The 20,746-nt window shown below is 34.6% G+C and overlaps 1 protein-coding gene and 1 long non-coding RNA gene across 3 annotated transcripts in view; one reads left to right on the forward strand and one right to left on the reverse strand.

The window, feature by feature from the left end:
* The window catches only part of Acsl (Acyl-CoA synthetase long-chain), a 41,593-nt gene that overhangs the window by 10,117 nt on the left and 10,730 nt on the right, over positions 1–20,746 (forward strand). Inside the window, exons 1-2 of one of the 2 annotated variants that reach the window (XM_073081141.1) lie at positions 3,150–3,309; positions 15,949–15,988. In XM_073081141.1, coding sequence (XP_072937242.1) covers positions 15,966–15,988 — 23 coding nt within the window. In that variant the 5' untranslated portion in view covers positions 3,150–3,309; positions 15,949–15,965. Of the gene's footprint in view, positions 1–3,149; positions 3,310–15,948; positions 15,989–20,746 lie in introns of those variants that run through there. The other variant, XM_073081142.1, reaches the window with a different exon arrangement.
* LOC140747677 (uncharacterized) lies at positions 12,047–14,928 on the reverse strand. The gene is made up of 3 exons (XR_012102893.1): positions 14,848–14,928; positions 14,318–14,449; positions 12,047–12,439 (listed from the first exon to the last, which is right to left on the reverse strand). It is a non-coding gene; the product is annotated as an uncharacterized LOC140747677 (long non-coding RNA).

A 20,746-nucleotide genomic window follows, 5' to 3' on the forward strand; every position in this document is an offset into this window, starting at 1 on the left:
GTTTGCTTCTATTTTTGAGACAAAGGACATCTTACTGCTAATGGTGTTGATCGGACGTAGACTTTGATCAGGGTTGCTTCTTTTATACATTATTATTAAAGCCTGAATTGGATATAAGAAACATTCAGAAAATATTTGTGTATTCAATTCAGTCTTTATACCAATAAAATGGTCACACCAAAGCATTCTTTAGTTTCACATGTCATTGTAACGCGATTTAATAATTTGAATGATATTTTTTTTTGATAAATCACTTATAATATTAATATGAATAATTATTCTATTGTTCGCATGGGTAAATTTTTAATTAAATTTATAATTCAGGATACAATGTACATAATAGGTACGCAATAATTTTAATTTTATAATAATTGATAGACAAAAAAATCCGTCTATAAACCGATTTAAACGATATTTTTCTTATATTAATGATCATTTATTGTTCTATACAAATTAAATATCTATTTAATTTGGGGGAAAAAGTCTACACACTATTATGTAATTATTGTTATATTTAAATAAAAAGCCACATTATTAATCTTCACAATGAATAATTCATTTAATTATTATTTAATAATAATAGTAAGATCCAAAAGGTCAATGCGATAAAAATATATTTACAATCCATTATTTTTTTGTACTCTACGTCTTAGACTTTGGTCGTGAATGTCGTGGTTTCCGAACTGTGACCGTTTACTGGACCGTTCCAAGTGTAACGAACGCCTCAGTGGCGTAACGCGGCTGTTTCATACTCCAGCGATTATATTCACTAGTTCTACTAGCCACAGAACTATGTACTGGCATATGACTAGCATCGATATGTCTAATACTGTTGCATATTGCTTTGCATTTTTTTTAATGTAATGTTGTGTTTGGCTCCTGTAAACTGTACTCTTCTTACACTCTTACTTAAGAGTAAGAGTAAGAGTAAAACTGCTAGTTTGCTAGCTAGTCTCATTGCTCAAGTACTACTGAGTTCTGGTTCAGCAATCTGCCATAAGGCTAAAATGGGTGTTATGGTGATTTAATAACATGTACTTACATAGCTAGCCAACAGTAGGTATAGTTTCCGAAAGTATATAGTAATAGTTCGTTAATTCATTCTAATTCTTCGGCCAACAGAGCTATTGCATTCACTAATTCAGGATATTGACCTTAAGTAACTTTGTGATTAGCGCTTCTAGACGCGAATTGTATGTTGCATACAGAGTAACCGTTTGGCTACAGCTTCACGAACTTGTGCAAATAGCCCGGATCATTTGCCAGATGCTGTATGCACATATGTGGAACATAATTCCGTCCTAAAATAATTCACACTCTTCACCTTGCAATCCTTTTACGGTTTGATGGAACTGACATTTTGCATTAAGCAGCATCTTTACGTGCCTGTGTATAAAATTAAGTACCCTAGTCGCTGTTTGTGCACTCTCATCTCAGAAACTATATACGATTATGAAACAAGGTTTCGTCTAGGTATATTAGCTGATTAGTAGTAATAAATACCATTTATCTCGAAAAAAAAATACATTCATCTGAGAATGTCTTGATTAGTCTGTCCATGTCCACTTATTTAGCCACTTCTTAAGCTATACCTATCCGAGCGTAGCCAACTTACCATAAAACACACTTTAATTAAAGCAGAATACTACTACGCGCTTACGCGAGGACACGCGATGCAGAAAGTTCTACCACCTTTAATACTGCAGTTGTAGGTATTAATTGACGCAAATAGTACGATAAGGTATTCTGAAGGTAAACGACTAAACGTATTTCATAGAGAAAAAGCCTGTGGTTCATTATGGCCTACAATGAATAGCACGTAGGGCATACTGACATAAATTAACTCAACCTAAGATCTGTAGAGTACCTACTATTTTTTTCAATCCTTTTTGTCTTACTTCTGGCCATTAGTTATGTAATGGGAAAGAGAGGTACGGCTACGGGTTGAAGTCTAACTTGTGTTGAATATTTTCCAACCGCACATAATGCCTCCGACAAGGTTTAACAATTGATATTCAGTGATAATAACCGGCACCATAATGGTGCCGGTTATTATCACCAACTACTAATCATGCCCTTCGGATGATGGAAGCGCGTATAGATCGGTTTAGAACTACACGCGCCGCAGGGATAAGTGCACTTCGAGTATATTGAAGCTAGAGAAAAATGTAAAAGCTTTTCTCTTAGTCGCGGACTGTGACACGAGACACGACCTTCCATAATCTACTCTACATAGTGTGTAATAGTTAGTTGGAATTTAAGTTTCCGTCCCACATCACGGGACGCGGTCAGTGGAGTGCACTTGCATCGCGACGTGCTTATTCTGTTTCAATGGTATCATCTAGGGCTGGTCCTACAAACTGTGTTCTCAACAAAGCAATATTTAAGTCAATTACCTTGAAAACAACACGCAATGCGCCGGAAAAGGCTGGTTTTTGTTCACCTTGAAATTCTATCGCTAAATGTTATTCGCTTGTTTGGTATCAATGTTTACTTTTATCTGACAAATAATGCTAAATAATTCCTTTGACGTTACGGATGTTTTAAAAATGAAGGCAGCCGCTCTTATTCCATTTTCTTGTAAATAGCAAGGAATTTTTCTCAGTAGTATTTTTCCTGTTGTTATGCTATAGCGTAAGGTTTTAACTATTAAGTTTACTATGAAATAACATGGAATGTATGTTACTATATTGTATGACATTTACGTACGGAAATCTTGATGTAGAGTTTTGGTTGTTTTCTTACATTTATTATTATCAGTTTTACCTATATTATGAGTATCTTAAATTTATGCAAATAAAAAATCAAGCTATTTAGATATTCCGCAAACCTTCAAATCATGACCATCGACTTCGCGCACATGCTAGTGATCATGGCCACGGTTAAGAATTTGTTAAACGTAATTATTCGAAGGACTTGATTTTTTAATCACGTCAACCTTGGTGTAATTCGCTACAAAATACGTTATCATGGGAGAATTCTACAGCTGAAGCAGTAATCCGTAGAAATGAGTTCATTAAAGTTGTGTATGTTTATTCTCCGTGTCAAAATCGATTAATCCGAATACAGGCTATGATATGAATCATTCCACGTCACATCTCTAGTTACGAATGGCGGGAACAAGTGCCCGGCATCCAACTTCCAAGCTCCACTCTCGCCGAGCGAGCCAGTCTCCGACGCGCCGTCGCGTCATCCGCATGTCTGACGCGTGTCTATCCTATACAAATAATAAACTTTTTATAATTTTACCGAGTGGCTGTGATAGTCGATAAGTGAGTTTAGTTACAATTTTTTGCATAAGTTACCGAGGTGAGATTTAATTTAATTTTCGCAATGCATGCATGCACGTGAGGTACAAAGTTTAACTGGACTGTTACGTACAACGTGTTTGGCTAACTTGGAACACTGTTCCGTAATTCTAAAAGGGCACGTTTTATGTAGCAAACGTGAAATTTCCTTAAAAATATTATTACGCCCTACAAGAGGCAGTGCATGTTCTGCCCGTTTTCGCAACGTCAGCGAATTTCCAAGTACCCTGACGTAGCAAAAAATATTTCCCGTGTTTCAGTCGCGGGTCAAATTTTCTGTGTCGATTTTGTTTACTACCTACATATTTTAATTTCGCACGTTAAATTTCCTAAATCTTTCGAGTTTATTTATGTTATTAAAAAACTTACAGAAACTTGATCAAGAAATAGCTAACAAACAATATTCTCAACATTTAAAAAATAGTACATAGAAAGGCATCTTAAAAATCATCAAATATAATATTACGCGTTAGATTTCTAAAACCTTATGACTAAGTTAAGAACAATATTTACAATTTATTTGCGACCTTTGCGATTCATGTGCGACCCTATTGTTATCTGTTCGGAACTTTGCAATTTGTACCAAGAATCCGTTATCGGCAAATTGCCAAGTAAATATTTGAGGATTTACCATAAACCATGCCGTGATTTCCATAATATTAGATTTTGTAGTAATACAAGATAAGAATTGGTTACGTGTTCTAATGGAATTATGAAATCTGCAACGTATTGCTCGAATTTTGTGGGTAGTTCCGAAAAACGTAAAATATCACCTCACCTTATTTCATTATGTTTTCATTACCTAGGTAATGGTAATGGGTACTATTCTATTAGGTTCGTTTCGTTTTCGTAACGTACAAAATGGTCACTGATCATGTTGAAATAGAATGTGATTTCTACCTGAAATCCATCGTAGATGCGATGGTACACAATGTTAGGTTCTCTTAGTACTAAATTGAAATTCCTCGGGTTTGGTTAAATACCGTAGCATAACGCACTTTCGCTAAACACAGCAGCTATATATTGCTGCTATAAGCAGTAAAATGTGTGTAGTAGTGGTACTGCAAACACACCATAGAGTTCTAACTATTATTATAGCTACCTTTAAACATCAGTAAACAGCTGTGGTATGTACATTAGTATATGCCTACATATTCAATAACAAATTTACTTTCGTAATTAAAATTAGAAATGCAAGTTCTGACTGGAAGACATATTAAGGCGTTTCTCATGTGACAATAAACGAGGCTCGACAGGTGGTCCATACTTGTGGACGTTCACTGCTAATTAATGCAAAAGATGCACTAAAATTCACTACATGAAATGCATACTGTATGTTTAACCAGACTGGAGTCTTAATCGGTAGTTTGCTTATTTTGGTAGCACTCTTTTTATATAATTAACGCATTGATGAGGCAATCGGGAAGTCAACGACGACTATAGGCATTGCAACATCAGGAAAGTCACCAATGAATGCATCGCCGGCTTTTATGTCCTACTGGTGGGTTCTTCCACAAATAAAGGAATAATTTACAATTCAATAATACGTGACTTATTGGAATAGAGCTCACACTGTATCTGCTGAGTGAAGTTCCAACCTGTAGTAGACCACCACGCGTTTACTACGTGCATGACGTCATCGAGCACATGTCACTGACATACCGAACGTATTTTGCACGTTAACATTAGCGCGCACACTGGAATTCATCGTCATGACCGTTATGCACGAAGATTTAATATGTGTACAATGTTTTATGACTCTCACGACCACTGACGAGTGTCACTGACGACTCGCTAATCGGTACCCCGGTTCCCGGTGTCATTGACACAGACACATTTGTTTAATGTCCAAAGTGTTTTCATTAAGACTGAAAGTAGTTTGACTTTGAATAGCGCTTGTAAATACAGCTGATTTAAGAGTCGCTTGGCTATTATTTTGTCCTAATGCTAGGCACACTCGAGCAATATTTTACCCCGACATCCAAAACAAGGAAGCATGATCGTTTATCCACCAGCCGCTTCACCCACGCTTTAAGCGATTTGCCCGACGTTGCTTAACTTTCAGAAGCAGAATGATTTATTTGCACAAAATAGGTACATATTCAGATGTTGTACTACAATATAAAGTAGGCGTGAATGCGTTAACACTCACTTAAATATAATGTAATAATCATTATTTGTCGTCTGGAATGCAACTGACCAACACAAAGTTTAATGGATGGATCGCACTATTTATAGAATAGCAACCTCTGTGACCGCTTAGTGTAAATAAGTAACCATTAACTATTTTTAAATGTTGGAGAATGATGATATCATTATAACACAGGTTCATGCTATTTTTTATTAGTAGCAGAATTGAATCGCACGTTTCCATTTTTTTTTACCTTGATATTTACTATAAGCAATCTAGTAACTCGTGTAACGTAAAATAGCGCAAAAACAAATCGGATAGTAAGATAACTGACTCGCGGGAATCTGTAACCTTGAATTGGTTGAAGGTCGTCGTAGAACACAGATTGGTTTCTTACGGAGACCACACTGATGTTATTTTATATTTAAAGCTTGAAATAGTTAGTCGTATAATATTAGTCGTATGATTTAATACCTTCAAAGTAGGTACTAAGTTTGCATACATACATACGCTAATGTAACAAAAATATAAGACAAAAAAACATGTTATTTATATTTTTCGAATGATACTGCAATCACGACAAGATCTTAAGAAAGAATCAAGAAATTAAGATTTTGTATGATGTTTGTTTGTGGCTTACGATGTAAACGACGCACATTTTCTTATCAGTCAAGTGCGAACAATAATTCCTGATTTGATTGGCGACCTTGCACTGTTTATGTTCTATTGTTTTTACATTCCACTGCATAGTAATAATGTCTTTTATCACCTTATCTTCTTACTATTTTCTAGTTAATAAGCATGACGTAACGGATTTAATGAACTTAACGAAATTATATCGTATTGTTAATACGGCATGTTGCATCACCATCACCCATATTCCACACCTGTATTATATGATGCATGATCTTGTCTATTTTTCCCATTTAATCATAGACATTATACGTACCATGTAAAACAAGTTTGTTCTAGAGTAATTATACTAAGCAAGTGACATAATTATGCGGGTATGGAGCAAGGATCCATTTTTGTACTTCATTTTGTTTGCATTAATGACACCCTTATTTACTACGTTTGAATGTTACGTAAATATTACACGGGATAAAACTATTTTGTCATAATGTTTTATAGAATTTGACTAATGCGATGCGTTGATAAATGATCTTAAGTTTCGGGAAATATAAGGATCAGGACATCGCATCATAATTAAATTATTTAACTATCTATGTAGTCTAAATTTGCTGCAATCTCATAATCACGCACGCTTCATAATCATATTCACGCGAAATAGACCACAGAATCAATGATACTGTAACGATAGCCTCAACGGTACACTAACATTGTTTTAGCAGAAATAGGAATATGAACGGAAATTCGCATCGAGCCTTGCACCAAGTTATACGACAGATATATGACAAAGTACCACTTAATAATCACATACGATTCCACGGTTGTTAAAGATAAACCAGTACTACACATACGTAGCCGTAATTACTCTTTAGCCATTGTATGTTTTTGCGGTGCACTTGACAATGCATGACCTTGCTTCAAATCTATTCGTTCGTCAAGCTTCCTAACTACCTGCTACGAAGGTATAATTTGGTGATAATGTTACCTACGATTACAAGCAGGAATTAAATTGTAGCTTGTGTAGGTAAAATTATTGTTCTATGTGGAAACATCTTGCTCTACGACGCTTCAAATTAACATATTGTAATATTCAGAATAATAAGTTAGACTGCGGGGCACCACAGCCAAACCTGTCAGTGTCATAACATAACAACAGTGTCACGCGCTGCTGTGTTCAAGTTTTAAGGGTATCGGAAGAGACGCATGAGCTACGCCTACTTATCATAAATCCTATTTTGGAGTTGGGAGCAGCAGTCACCACTTACCTACTACCAGATAAAGTTCTCGCATGCATTCCTACGTACTACCATAGTAAATCACTCCCATCTTTTACTTCCTTAATATTGAATTCCAGTTATGTACCCTAATATATTATTATGCAAATGCAAAAAATTCGAAGTGAATGCATAAAACTTCAGCCCCGCTAGGGTCAAGATGAGAACCGCTTTCTGTTGCGTTTTTACTGCTATTATATTATCCGGTCCTTGAAAGCTTTCATATATTATTATTACAATTTTATGTTGCTTCAAGCAATATTCTTGTTAATTTTTTAACCGAAACATTATTCCAAGGTTTTCTTAGGTATCTTATATTCAGAATGAATAAACATGCCCAATGATATACAAATGTTTGTATTCATGAATTGATTCATTTAAATCATCTCTCTCCTTTTCTCTCTTCTCTGTCTTTCTTTCTGTCACACTGACTAGTTATAATGTATTTGTGAGCTTTTAAACCCTGTCTCTTGGCTACGTCTATGAATTTACTATCAAACTAAGAATGAAGTCAAATGTAATCTACTAAATCTTTAAAATAGCGTTAGACATCTATACCCGTCCTTTTTGAGGAAGTTATCGATCTTCTCATACATAAATTGTTCTAACGCCTCAAAATATTTACGTGAGTACGTAATATATTTACGTGCAGTAGATGAATCATTGACAATTTCATAAACATCATAATATGATCCGTTGATAAATTGCAAGGGACGATACATTTTATCTTTATAATTGGCATTAGAATAAGGATTTCCTCATGTCATTTGCGATAACATGTTAGAGGCGATAAATGTTGCACGTCGTTTTCCAATGGAAAGAAGCAATCTTACTGCAACTGAATGGAATAATTACAATTACGAGCTCGCTAACTGGAGCGCTGATGAACCTTCAATAAGGTTATCAGCGGTAAGTACTCGAGTCGCTTGACTTGTGTCGCCTTGTTAGCTTCAAGATAACCTCCGATAAAGGTGCGAAGATCGAAGATGGTACATGTTTGTATTGATTATTGCTGAGTATAATGTGCTTTGGCGTGTACCAGGTGTGGTAAATTAGCTATCGGTATTTATAAGTATTTATACTGCTATTTACAGTGTAAGATTGAATTAGATTCCTTCGCATATCGCTTTCATTGACACTGACGTTTTTTATTAGATCATCTTGATTAATTTCTTATCTCGCTCGCATCCACAGTAGTATTAAATAATATAATTCATATAGTCGATTCCAATCATAATGATAGTATCCATACCCTTTTTCCCAGACAACAACGTGACTATACCTACTTCGCTCATACTCACACCAAACTTTCTAGATTTTTTTTTTGTTGGACCAAAGAGCACAACTACTGCAAAAGTGGTATATAAAGGTGTAAATCTTAGCATCAATCAGGAGCATCGTACATGCTGTCTGACCTTTGCTCATGTGAGTTATATTGCATTATTTGCGTTCAAGGATCGCGAAGTGGGAAGTGTAGAACCAAATATTATCCTCATTTTTACGATCGATCTAAGCAATCGGAAAAACTTGTTTACGAATCTTAATACATGATTTCTATTAATAGAAGTTACCGGAAGGAGAATAAATTATTCGCGAATTTATATTTTACGTTTAAAAACTAAAAACCACGCTAAAATCGCACAAGAAAAATCTTGATGAGAAGAATGGGAAAAAAATATTAAAATCATTTATTGTCATCGGTTCTTGGCAAGTGTTCAAAATTTTAAATTAATCGGATCGTTCAAAGTAGGTAAAAATCGAGTTCAAAGTTTCCGATACATGCATACATACAGGTCAAGCTAATAAAATCGTAGTAAAAATGCATATCATTATATATTTCAAAATTATGACACACTACATGTCATGTAGTGCCCTAGTTAGTGATTAAAGAATAAATCCAGGAAATGAATTCCATATCAGCAGTGGTCTTTGAACGCTGGAAACTACTGAGTACTGATATATGACTACATATTATGACAGTTTGAAAACAACTAATTGCTTTTTAATAATTACTAGTATATTCATATATCATTAAAAAACTAAACATAGAACAATGGGTTCTTATTTGAAAAATACAGTAGTATGCAATAAAAGGAAGTGCATATTAATTATCAATGCTCTGATTGAGCGCACAAAGACCGCACGTAACTTGTAACTTGACCAGCGACCACTTCGCAACCGAAACCCTACCATCCTACCACCTCGGATGTTTTGCGTTATTGTATCAAAGTCCACGTCCTACGTGACTATGAGTAGTGTGTTTAGTGTTCAATTAGCTATATATCGTTTTTGCACTTAAAAGGCAGTCTTCGTATAAGTCCTTATCAGTCCGTGACTTGACATACATAATTATGAGTAAGCTCACCATGGTCATGCGCAAGGTGTGTAACTACATAACTACCATAAGTTAATATCAAATCTTTGTTTTATTTCAATTTACATTATTATACAACCCGTGTTATAATATGTATTTTCTAATATTATCATTGTTAAATCTAGGCTTGAATATAAGTCAGATGCTCCTCTTTATTTATCAGCTTGCGAAAACAAATATGTTTGTATGTAATTCTACTCATTCTGCCAAAACGCGTACTTGTTGTTGCCACAATGAATGGCTTCTATCTAAATATTTGACACAATATCTGAGGGGCTCCGTGCCGAAGTCCATGCCCTAAATCACAATCTAAACGCGACTCTGAACGTAATTCATATCAATGAGGAGCCGACCTTGATATTGTTTGGAGGTGAGGTCACGTCTCTGCACCAGATACATTTAATATTGGCGATGATCTTACCCTTCTGCAGTTTCTTGATAGCTTTATTTACAATCTAAACAGTAATAATTTAAGGTAATACATAAATAATTGCATTTTTGTAGAAAAAAATATGAAAAGTGGCGCGGTTTTACTTTTCACCACAACGACAGGTAAATGATTAAACTTTGAAGTATTTTGGTAGAACTTGTTTTAAGTAGCAGCACTTACTCGTACTTTATCTAATACCTATTCAAAACCACACGTAAAACTTACTCCTAAAAATTACTTTATCACACACTCCTAAAAATTACTTTATCATAGAGGTAGGTTGAATTGAGTGACGTTATGCCGCTAGTAAAATAAATTATAACTTCAATTGAACTAACCAGTTTAGAAAAAACGGGAACAGTGCCAATTGATCCATCAAAAATAAAAATAAAATAAATCCAACGGGAAGTGGTGAACCCGTAGTAAATTACACAAAAGGTTTATCGACGTATGTTAATGAAAATGACACAATGAATACGAAATGATGTTTAGTTTAGTTTCATTCATTATTCCATGATGTTCGAAAATAGTAATATTATGCTGTATTATTTGTTAATGAACTACGTAATGAATGAACAAGTGATAACTATTTGGAGTGTGTGTTTGACATAAGCATACAAGAAGCAACTTTTGTATCGATTCTTGCAAGAAAATTTTAACCCCAACCGATTGAACTGAAATTTGTGAATACAAAATTTGGTGATGACAATGCATGAAACATGGCCAACTGATTTTTTATGCATTCTCATATGAAAGGGTTACCTGATAAATAAAAATATTGATGTTATTAAATCGCTTGTTTTTTAATTATTTTATTATTAACTTATTACAGGCACATAGACACATACACACGAAAAATATTATTCTGCATATAAAGAGATAACCCATTATTTAAATGTCGACATGAAAAAAGAATTTGCTTACAATTAAATATACAAGACTATTAATTGTTATAATAAGCAATTTAAATTAAACGACTTTGTTACTAATTATATTATTAACCTGTGTATTTGCATTATATTCCGGATGTGAATTAAACAATTATGTAAAATAATTCGCTTGTCAACCATCATACACACTGGATACGCCAATATATTGATTGGCATAATCCTTTTCCACGCTGGACACACGAATATTGAGTTGAGTTGAGTGAGTCCATAGTGTGGTCGACATGGTTAAAGCTATATGCAGTATTTATTATGACTGCGAACATTAATGTTTTACTTGTGCGACACAGTTATCAAAGGAAACAAAGTCCATGTTTTCCTTTCATATTCATCGTTATTTCGTCTTCTTTGTGCCGCTACACGATTTGTAATATCCATGTTTTGAAACACGCGGTTGTCGTCATCGCAGACAAAAGATACAAAGTACATGTGATCATTCAGTATGCATTGTTATTGCATTTCTTTTATTGACAACAAATAACATCATGGCACGGCCCGTTTGATAAAATTATACATGATGTATTTATTTTGTAGTATCATAATACATTTATTTCTAAATGTATAAAAATAGACACTGCAAGTAGGTTAAAGATCTCAAAAAGAAACTATAAAGTTCGTAAAGTGCTCTATAAATTCTCTGTCGAACTCTTTGGCCAACGGTAAAACTATAAGAATTAGGTAATATAAGTAAAGATTAAATAAATAATTTCAACACTTACTGATGGTCCATATCAGCAAGCTACAATTGCCTACCTTTTCATTCTCTTCAAAATTGCCGAATTTGACATGCCACTATCAAAAAATGTTCGTCTTGTCAGTATGTGGCGCTAGGTAATCCGCTGAAGGTACAAAGTCCATGTTTTGATTTTCAGATCAATTCCAGAGCAAGCAGTCACGAGTGCCACGACGGCTCCTCGCCGCTCGACAATTGTCGCGTGGACTTTGTCCCTCATTGTCCGTCTTGTTGTTACTCTTAAGGCCATCTCCTGAATGGTGTTTTGCTCCCGATATGATAGTACGATTGATTTACGCAACTTTTGTTTACATCGCTTTGTTTCACTGTCATTTTAACTCGGAAAATACTCTACATTTGCTATATTGTAGCTGCGTCACATTCTTTGTTATCTCCAAGAAAATATTTTTCCTCTAAAGTCTGATTTAAAATAATACAACAGCGAGTGACTCGGGTTTTAGTTTATTATTCTGTTTAGAATATAAAAATATTTCATTGTTGATTTTATTTTCGTTTCAGTTTTTGCAGTGGTAAATTGCATTGTTGACTTGTGTAGGTATTTGGCTGTGTCTACGTTTCAACTTCAGTATTTTCAGTTTATAATCTGTCACTCTGGAAACATTCCAACCATTTGTATACATATAGTATTCGAAACAGATTTTAAAGAATATGTCTATACTACAATAGTCTCATCGAGTAACTATTTAAAATAATTAAGTGAAACGTAGAGTCTTCTTTTTTTGATACTTTGAAATATTTATGGAAGAGGTACTGGACCTATGGTTATTCAAAGGTGTTTTACATGTGTCTTGAAAGGTGCATATACATCATTCACCCATATTTTCATAATTTGGGCTAAGTAATACGATTTATAATTAATTCATTCGACTATAACTTATGTAGATAGACAAGCGTCTGTAGACACACGATTTTGTTCCTAAATGACTTAATTGAAATTGTCATCGCCTGTAGTATAAACATTCACGGTTGGGCAAGTCGCTAACATTGTAATGAAATGCTTCAATTATGCGCGTCCATTATGCAATTATTTTGACTACACAATACTATACTGAAGCGGTTGTTATAATTTGATTAAAATTACTTGTGCCATTTTTCACATCATACTTTTTGTTGATTAATCGCTTCATGAAACGTAAAACTAATATTTCCGTGTATATAATTACAATGATGTTTCCGGCTATTGGCAGTGTTACGCCGGTATTATCTAAACATTGTCTGTTGCCAACAGTTTTATTATGTCTTTAACTTAACAGTTAGTTTGTCTATTGGTCTTCTATAATGTATTTAACTGAATAGCCTGCATAAAAACTTGGTCTAGTAGATCAGGCAATTGAATTCGGTTAATTAGTATCAATATCCGGATTAGTAAACAAAAAAGTCGACAAACTAAAGATTAATTTTACAAATTTATTGCCATTTTTATTACAAAACTACTGAATGAACTGTTTTTTATTCTTGATTCACAATTCTACGCTTTTAATTAAACTAAGCATGAAATTCTGGCATACTACTTTTAATTAAAATTAATAGACAATGTTATATCAATTAACCTGTCGTCGTATTTTTTGATAACATTATTTTTGCAATCTATTTTACTATGCGATTATTATTATGTGCAAGTTTCAGTTTTTGAAAATTACAGCTACTTTAGTAATATGTGGGAATGACTACACAGGCGCTTAAGGCGCATAATGAACCACAACATTCAGTAATTGATGCCTATGAGTAGCAGTGACCATTTTACACCAGATGTATTGCTCACACATTTGCAATTTATATTACATAAGAAAAAAGTAAAAGTACGAATAGAGGTGACCCCTTTCTGCACCAATAGCCCGCGCGGTAATCCGGTTGCTAAGCCAATTATAATCATATTGATACTAATGTTGATTACTGTAGGACATATTAAGTATTGCTTTATCAGTTATGTTATATCCTGTTATATATTGATAAGTCAATAATCCCTTCTCGTGATAGTCATGCCGCTTAAAGACTAATGTCAAGTTTTAGGCCACGTGTTGTCGAGGGTATAAAGATATTGCGATTGCGAAATTTTAATTTAGTGTATCGAAAGTCTAAATCTTGCGCGGTGCGGATACTTTATCGAAATAGGCCTTTAGGACTGTGTTTGTGTGTTATTTTAATTAATGGGACAATTCATAATAAGAAGTGGTTCTGATTAAAGGCAAGTTTCCATAAGAGATTCAGTTTCTTATTTTTATTCGGCAAGGTTTTGATTCTATCTCCTTCTTAGATCTTAAGCCTCGAAGTCGAAGATAACAAGTTTAGTTAGTTTTGTTTATGAACTATACCTCAAATTGAATGAAATATGCGATTTCTACAAAAAGTAATTTCTTAGTTACTGTGGGTTGAATGTGAGTGAGGTATACGCTTAGCATAGTGAAACGGATGATTTCTAGGACCTTAACCCATTTTCCTTCCAAGGAAAATGGTTCCAATAGTATTTACCTGTGATTCAATAGTGAACTTTGTCCCGTGACGAGTCTCGTCCGACATTGCTCTCTAATCAAATATCCTGTTGTGCGCCTGTTTCCTCCACCGTGGAAGTGACGTGCTCGCCTCACGTACGCCGATCAATGACTAGGTTTTTTTAACAGAATCTTGATTACTCATCGATCACATTATAGTTATTGGAAGTCCAGCGTGGGCATCAATGCGGAGGAAAACACCGTTAGGAAAACTACTTTGTCAGTGTATAAACTATCGTCACGTCATCGATCCATTATTGTCCCACTGTTGGGCAGACTCCACATACCTTTGAGATATATTTTTAGTATAAACTATACCTATTTCTAAATCCTTATCATTTCGGAATAAACCCGTACTCAGCTGCATTCAAATGGAAATGCGTTGAAGAGTGTCTATTTAAATCATGTACAAACGGTTATCTTTATTTTTATATTTACTGGAAACTCAATAACGTAATTGCATCACAGAACAAAATAGTTTTTTTTTATATCCATGAAATCTATACATACCGAAATGTAGACTTGATTTATTTGCAAATTTATAATTTAGCATGTAGGTGTGACCATGTGAGGTACAACAGAGTATATTTTGTTATGCTTAGATGTCAACAACCTCTTGGATATGTTTCGTTTTACGCTAAAACGTGTTTGTTATAACTACGAGTTTGTTATCAAGGTTTAAGTTTGATTATTTGTAAATGTTTCACGTTTTTTTGCACTTTTTATATAAATAAAGGTAAAATCCAGATGTATGATTTGGCGATTGTATTTTGTAAAACATTTACAAGTCCGATAACATTTATCATATCTCTCCCTCTTTCAATTATATTGTTAAAGTACATAAAGCTTATAAAGAAATTTCATATTCAATATTTTTACCACAAGTATACAAGTATACAACCTATACAAGTTTCATACGGCTCTGCAATCTGTTCTGATTTAGAGGGGCGCTGCTTCCGATTTCTTCCGACCTTGCTTTGATCGTTGAAATGTTAATAACCTCTTCGAACACGTGTTCGCTTACGCGTGGTGGTTTGTCGGCGTAAGTACCGGTGGATGGACGGTTAATGGGAACTTTCGAGATAACTGTTTGTTAGTGTTTTCTAATTTAACAAACACTTCCTTATTTTAAAGTACTTACGTTTCTTAAACGTGTGACGAAGCGGAATTAAGCGAATTTTATAAATCACGATTCTGAGATAAAGCGGAATAACAAATACCCCGAATGTTAACATTACTCATCGCTAAAGGGTGACGTGTTATTGACTCTCCCCACATGTTATTCACTTTATTTGATGTTATTGTCTATAATGATAAAGTTCGTTGTTTCCACGAGTTTCCATTACCAGCTTATCGGTGGCCGTATTGTCTGCATTTTGCACACTTATCATATCGACAATCTCTCTTATTTTGCTGGCTATAAATAATGTGTTAGGGTTCCGTGCTTCTTATTCTAAAACGTTACGTTTATGTGATCACACATAAGTATAAACTTCCCAACAAATAAGCGTCGTAGAAACTTAGTATGTAATATTGTAATATATTGTTTTACGCAGACCTCCTTCGTTGTTTCTGAATCTACATACTAACAAATTCTTCTTTTTGTTACAGGTTGAAATAACACAGAAATGTTTATAGACGAGAATGAGACGTGAGTACCGTTTACGTTTTATATCGTTGTTTTATTTTTCTTAACTATGAACAATTAAATTCAATTAGTTATATCAATTGTAATTCAAATTGTTCTACATTTGCTAATGGTAGAGAATATAAACTGAAACACTAATTATAATTATCTTCACGCTATTAATCACAATTAATTGAAATTTATTGAAATAATATTGTGACATTTTAGTCCATTTTAGCATACATACATATATATGCAGATAGCTACTGCACGATAAGTCATTAATAGAAAATGTACATAATTATAGTATCCATTGTATATTTGCCTGCGTAGGTGTGTCTTTTGCGCTGCTTTATTACGAGTTCAACTTTACAGATTTGTGAGTGCCTCCTAAAGAAACACATTTCACATCTTACACGTGCTCGCTAAACGCGAGCTAGTAATAACGCGTGAATAGGGATACGGTATCCCCTGCCTGTCGTAAGAGGTGACTAAAAGGGGCTTTCAGGGTTGCGGGCGGCAAGAGTGGGAGCTCGAACCGCCCGGCTAGCGTCCCCGGGAAGGACGGCGGTATGTGTGGTCGTGATAAAAACTCACCTGGGCGGAACCGACGGGGCAGTGCGCTGAGAGGACTCCGGTCGCGTTCCTTTGGAGATCCCGGAGTCCTCTACGCAGCGCCGAGTACGGCCACCGGGGGGGTTTTAGTGCGGTAAAAGTCCCACATAACCCCGTGTCGCCCCCACGGCACCGGTACCTTTTGAAGGGTTGCCCCTCGTGAAAAAAAAAGTAATAACGCGTAGAACATTACAAACTGTAGGATATTACAAAAAGTATATAAAAAATAAAATTGAATAACTGTTTAAAATAGGTCTTCTATTTTTATCGCTTATATGTATTTATTTTCTTCTCATACGATATTTTCAGATTTATCCTTTCCTCGAGGTAAATATTTTCATAGATTTGTTAGTTGAATGTTAATCTAAATATTTCTCACCCTTTTAGTGGAGCCGACAAATACGGGTCCTATTTAAGCATAAACAGTCCTAGTTGATATTAAATGGGTTGATCCGCCCGCAGATTTGTCCGAATTTCAAACAGAAGAACTAATTGTGTGAAGTATGACCATCTGTGAATATCTTTTTTATATATATTTTTTATATTTTTATAAAGTACGTTAACGACTACATATTGCTAACTAGACTAGCTTATCAGTATAAATATTAAGTACGTGCATCGGCCTTTTAAAATTATCTGAAATAACAATCAAATACAAACTGAGATCCGTTATAGACTTATTGAAACTTGGTAATGGTTGAATCGCCACGTTTAAAAGTGCATTCAGCTCTTATACTTCTCTGGCAAGGCATACCAGTCTGTAAGGCAAAAATAATTTTAACTTTCTACTTTTTTTAAGATATTAGTTACATTGGTTTGCTATGATAGTACCGCCATTAAAGAAGCCGATATTTTACTACGTAGTTCGTAGTCGAGTATAATGCTTATCAACAATACTACGAAAGTCTACTACTTATCTTTGGAATTTAAAATTCATTATTGGATTCTAAAAATAGTCATTACACATTATCTATTGAAAATAAACATTACACATGGTCGTCTTAAGATTTCCGCCGCTCTTATCAACATCCCTGTCTCAGCTTAGCCATTTCACACGCTCGACAAATCGACAAATAGTAAGCGTTTTTGCGACACCGCAAATATGCCATATTTGTCATAACTATACGAAACGATTTTTATTAAAATTTCAATAATCGCAAGTGTGTGTCGCCAGTTATTTGTAACGCTATGTAGGCTAGGGCGACGTCCGTCCGTCTGATCCGACTAAGCCGATAGCAGAAGATAAGCTTATCTATGTTATTACTGGTATATAATATACGGTCACCGGCCTCCAAAATAAGTCTAACTCTGATTGTTGAAGCTATAAGTATCGTAGTATCTTGAAATAATACATATATATCACAACTGTATTTTAGTTAAGTGGAAGTGATTTCACAACATGGGAGCGTATAGTCCGTATAGGTAAGTGTATTCTATACCTCCCTAAAACTACTTGCAGCGATCTGGAACTTGTGTAGCTTGTCAGGAGACAATAGGTGTATCTTACAACCAAGAAGCACTTCATCATAGTTATAAATCACCTGACATGTTTGTTATCACCAAACGATTTACGACAAGAAGTTAACCAACACCACGCGGTACTTGATACTTTGTACCCTTTTGTCATGATGTAATTTAATTTTCAGTCCTATTTGTTCATTCACAAAGATCACATCACGCTTCTCCGTGAGATGTATTGTAACTACTTCAGTGGCCTCGCGCGATCTTCACGCTATGTTTTTGTCCTATTGTTTACTTTTGCAATAATAACTTGCTACGGGTATCCCACCATAGTATAACGTCACAACTAATCAATCATGTTTTTAAAATATGTGAACAGCTCAACTTTTGGTGTTAAATGTGTGATTTTTCTTTGACTTTTATGTCTCACCTTGGTAAGATTTTTGATCCTCTTAGGGTCCTTTAAAGCGTCCATGCACTACATTGACCATTTAACACAGGCCTGTAGCCTGACGATTTGTTTTCTTGTACTATTGAAAGTCGTGGATATGAGATCGATCTTCAAATATTTTTAGCAGGAATATCAGTAGTTGACGAGGATAGATCGATAAATCATACAATCGATGCGGCGAAACGGAACGGTCGACCGCTTTCACTGCACCGGCGCGGCCGTGCAACCGGCTCGTGACTGCTTGCGAAATACCGCTGAGGTTCCTTTCCTTGTACATTGTTCTTAAACCTTGCTTAACGAGGTAACGACGGTAGAGTTCCTCATGATCAGGCGGCGGCATCAACGTTATTTCGTCTTTGAGGGCTGTGATAGAACAAAGATACTTATTTAACAAAATACAGCTTTATCTACTATGCCTCAACACTAGAGGTTGTAGTGTTACATAGATGTATTTGTATGTTATTAATTCCGAAATATTAACTGGAAATCCAGCTGTATTTCATCGCTTTTTAGCACAATCTTTTTACCTGCATTAAAATTCTAATGATTTCTTTGTTATAAATAAAAATGTATAGTTACAGAAAAGTAGTAGATTATTACCCTGCACAAGTAATAAAAAAAATGTTACAAGTAATTGACATTACATAAAGTGGCTTATTGTATACAGAAACAATTCGGAGGCCACGGTTTGTTTAGCTTGTGGTAAAAGCTGAACAAATACCAGTTTCCTAGGTCGTTTTCGCTTTCCTTTTAAAGGTCACAAAGTCGATAATAATAATATGTTTACTTTTATATTTTTCTTATATTTCAATAACGGTTTTAGCGTCTATATTTTTGAACTCGAATTCTATTAAGTCAGTATATTATCGATATATTATTGCGTAATAGGTATATGTATGTAGATAGAAGAACCAAGTAACTAATCCTCAATTTGCTTCACCGAGGTCGGGTAATTAGGTCTAAATCTAATGAAATTATTTGAACAAATCGCAAAACACCTAAATTAAATCTAAATAAATCGTTTTAGATGTTTAGCCGGCTTTGAACTCTGTACTGCATGTAATACTGGCGGTCCAGTGAGGCGTTCATTACGTCACCCGGCTCATTCAATAAGTATATCGACATGCCTATCATTACTGTGCAGTAAGACAGTAATTGCATTAATGGTTCAAGAGTCAAGACCCCTGTTACCGGTGTGGTAAGGTAGGCTGCTCATAATTTGCGTTTCATTGTCGATAAAGACACACATCCTCGAGGGAGATCTCTCGCAAATTCGCTAATGTAACGGCCACTCATTGTTTTACTTGTCCTCGCGTTGACACACACACACATTATATCAACATTGTTGTTGTTTATAAAATGTATGTATATTATGTATGTGGCGAAGGTACGTCGTCATATTAGCTAATGTAGTTGGTTTTAGTTTTTGGTAATAATTCATTAATCCGCTATCAGCAATTAAAAAAGACTACGTTGAGAAAAATTGGATAGATGAGTGTAGGAATACTAGATTAGAGATGTGGATAAGTTGTTAATATGTCGAGAAATGTGTAAATAGATAGGTTGCATAGCTAATTTTGTAAATAAGAATATGAATCAATACATACATGCAATTGCCCAAACAGAAATTAAATTTTATCAATGTGTGTCAATTAATTGAAAATAGCAACCGTTCGTTTATCTTTGTTTACATTAATGTTCAGTTATAATTTAGCACTCCAGTGTTATCATTGCTAAATCACTTACCGAATGTATTGGTTTACATATGGACTTAATAGCACTCGCCACTCCACTGTTGATAAGTTGTAATCTTAATTGTTATCAATTATTGTCTTCAAATGTATATTATAGCAATATAAAGTAATAATTTAACTATAAGCAATAGGTACATTGGTAATTTAAACCTTTTAAATGTCAACCCTTTGTAGATCTTTCTGGAAACGCCTCCATAACTTGAGCATACCCCCAGCGGATAGGCGAAGTAATCTATTTAAAACTTCCAAGCGAAGTAAGTAGAATTATATTAGCTTTAATTAACTATTCAGACAGACATGGCATACAAACATTTTGGAGATAATTATTGCTAGAAAGAAGATAAAAACTAGACATAAAAAATAGATTTCGATGCCTAATATCCAATTAAAACTTTAAAAAGTAAATAAACATAATAAATCTAGCTAAATATAAAGGAAATAAGTACACACATTCTGCGTAGACTAACCTTGTACTTCGATCGGTATTTATCGTACATCTAC

The sequence above is a fragment of the Epargyreus clarus genome, unplaced genomic scaffold, assembly GCF_041222505.1.
Source record: "Epargyreus clarus isolate Ecla_fem2 unplaced genomic scaffold, WU_Ecla_fem_2.2 ptg000015l, whole genome shotgun sequence".
NCBI lineage: Eukaryota > Metazoa > Arthropoda > Insecta > Lepidoptera > Hesperiidae > Epargyreus > Epargyreus clarus.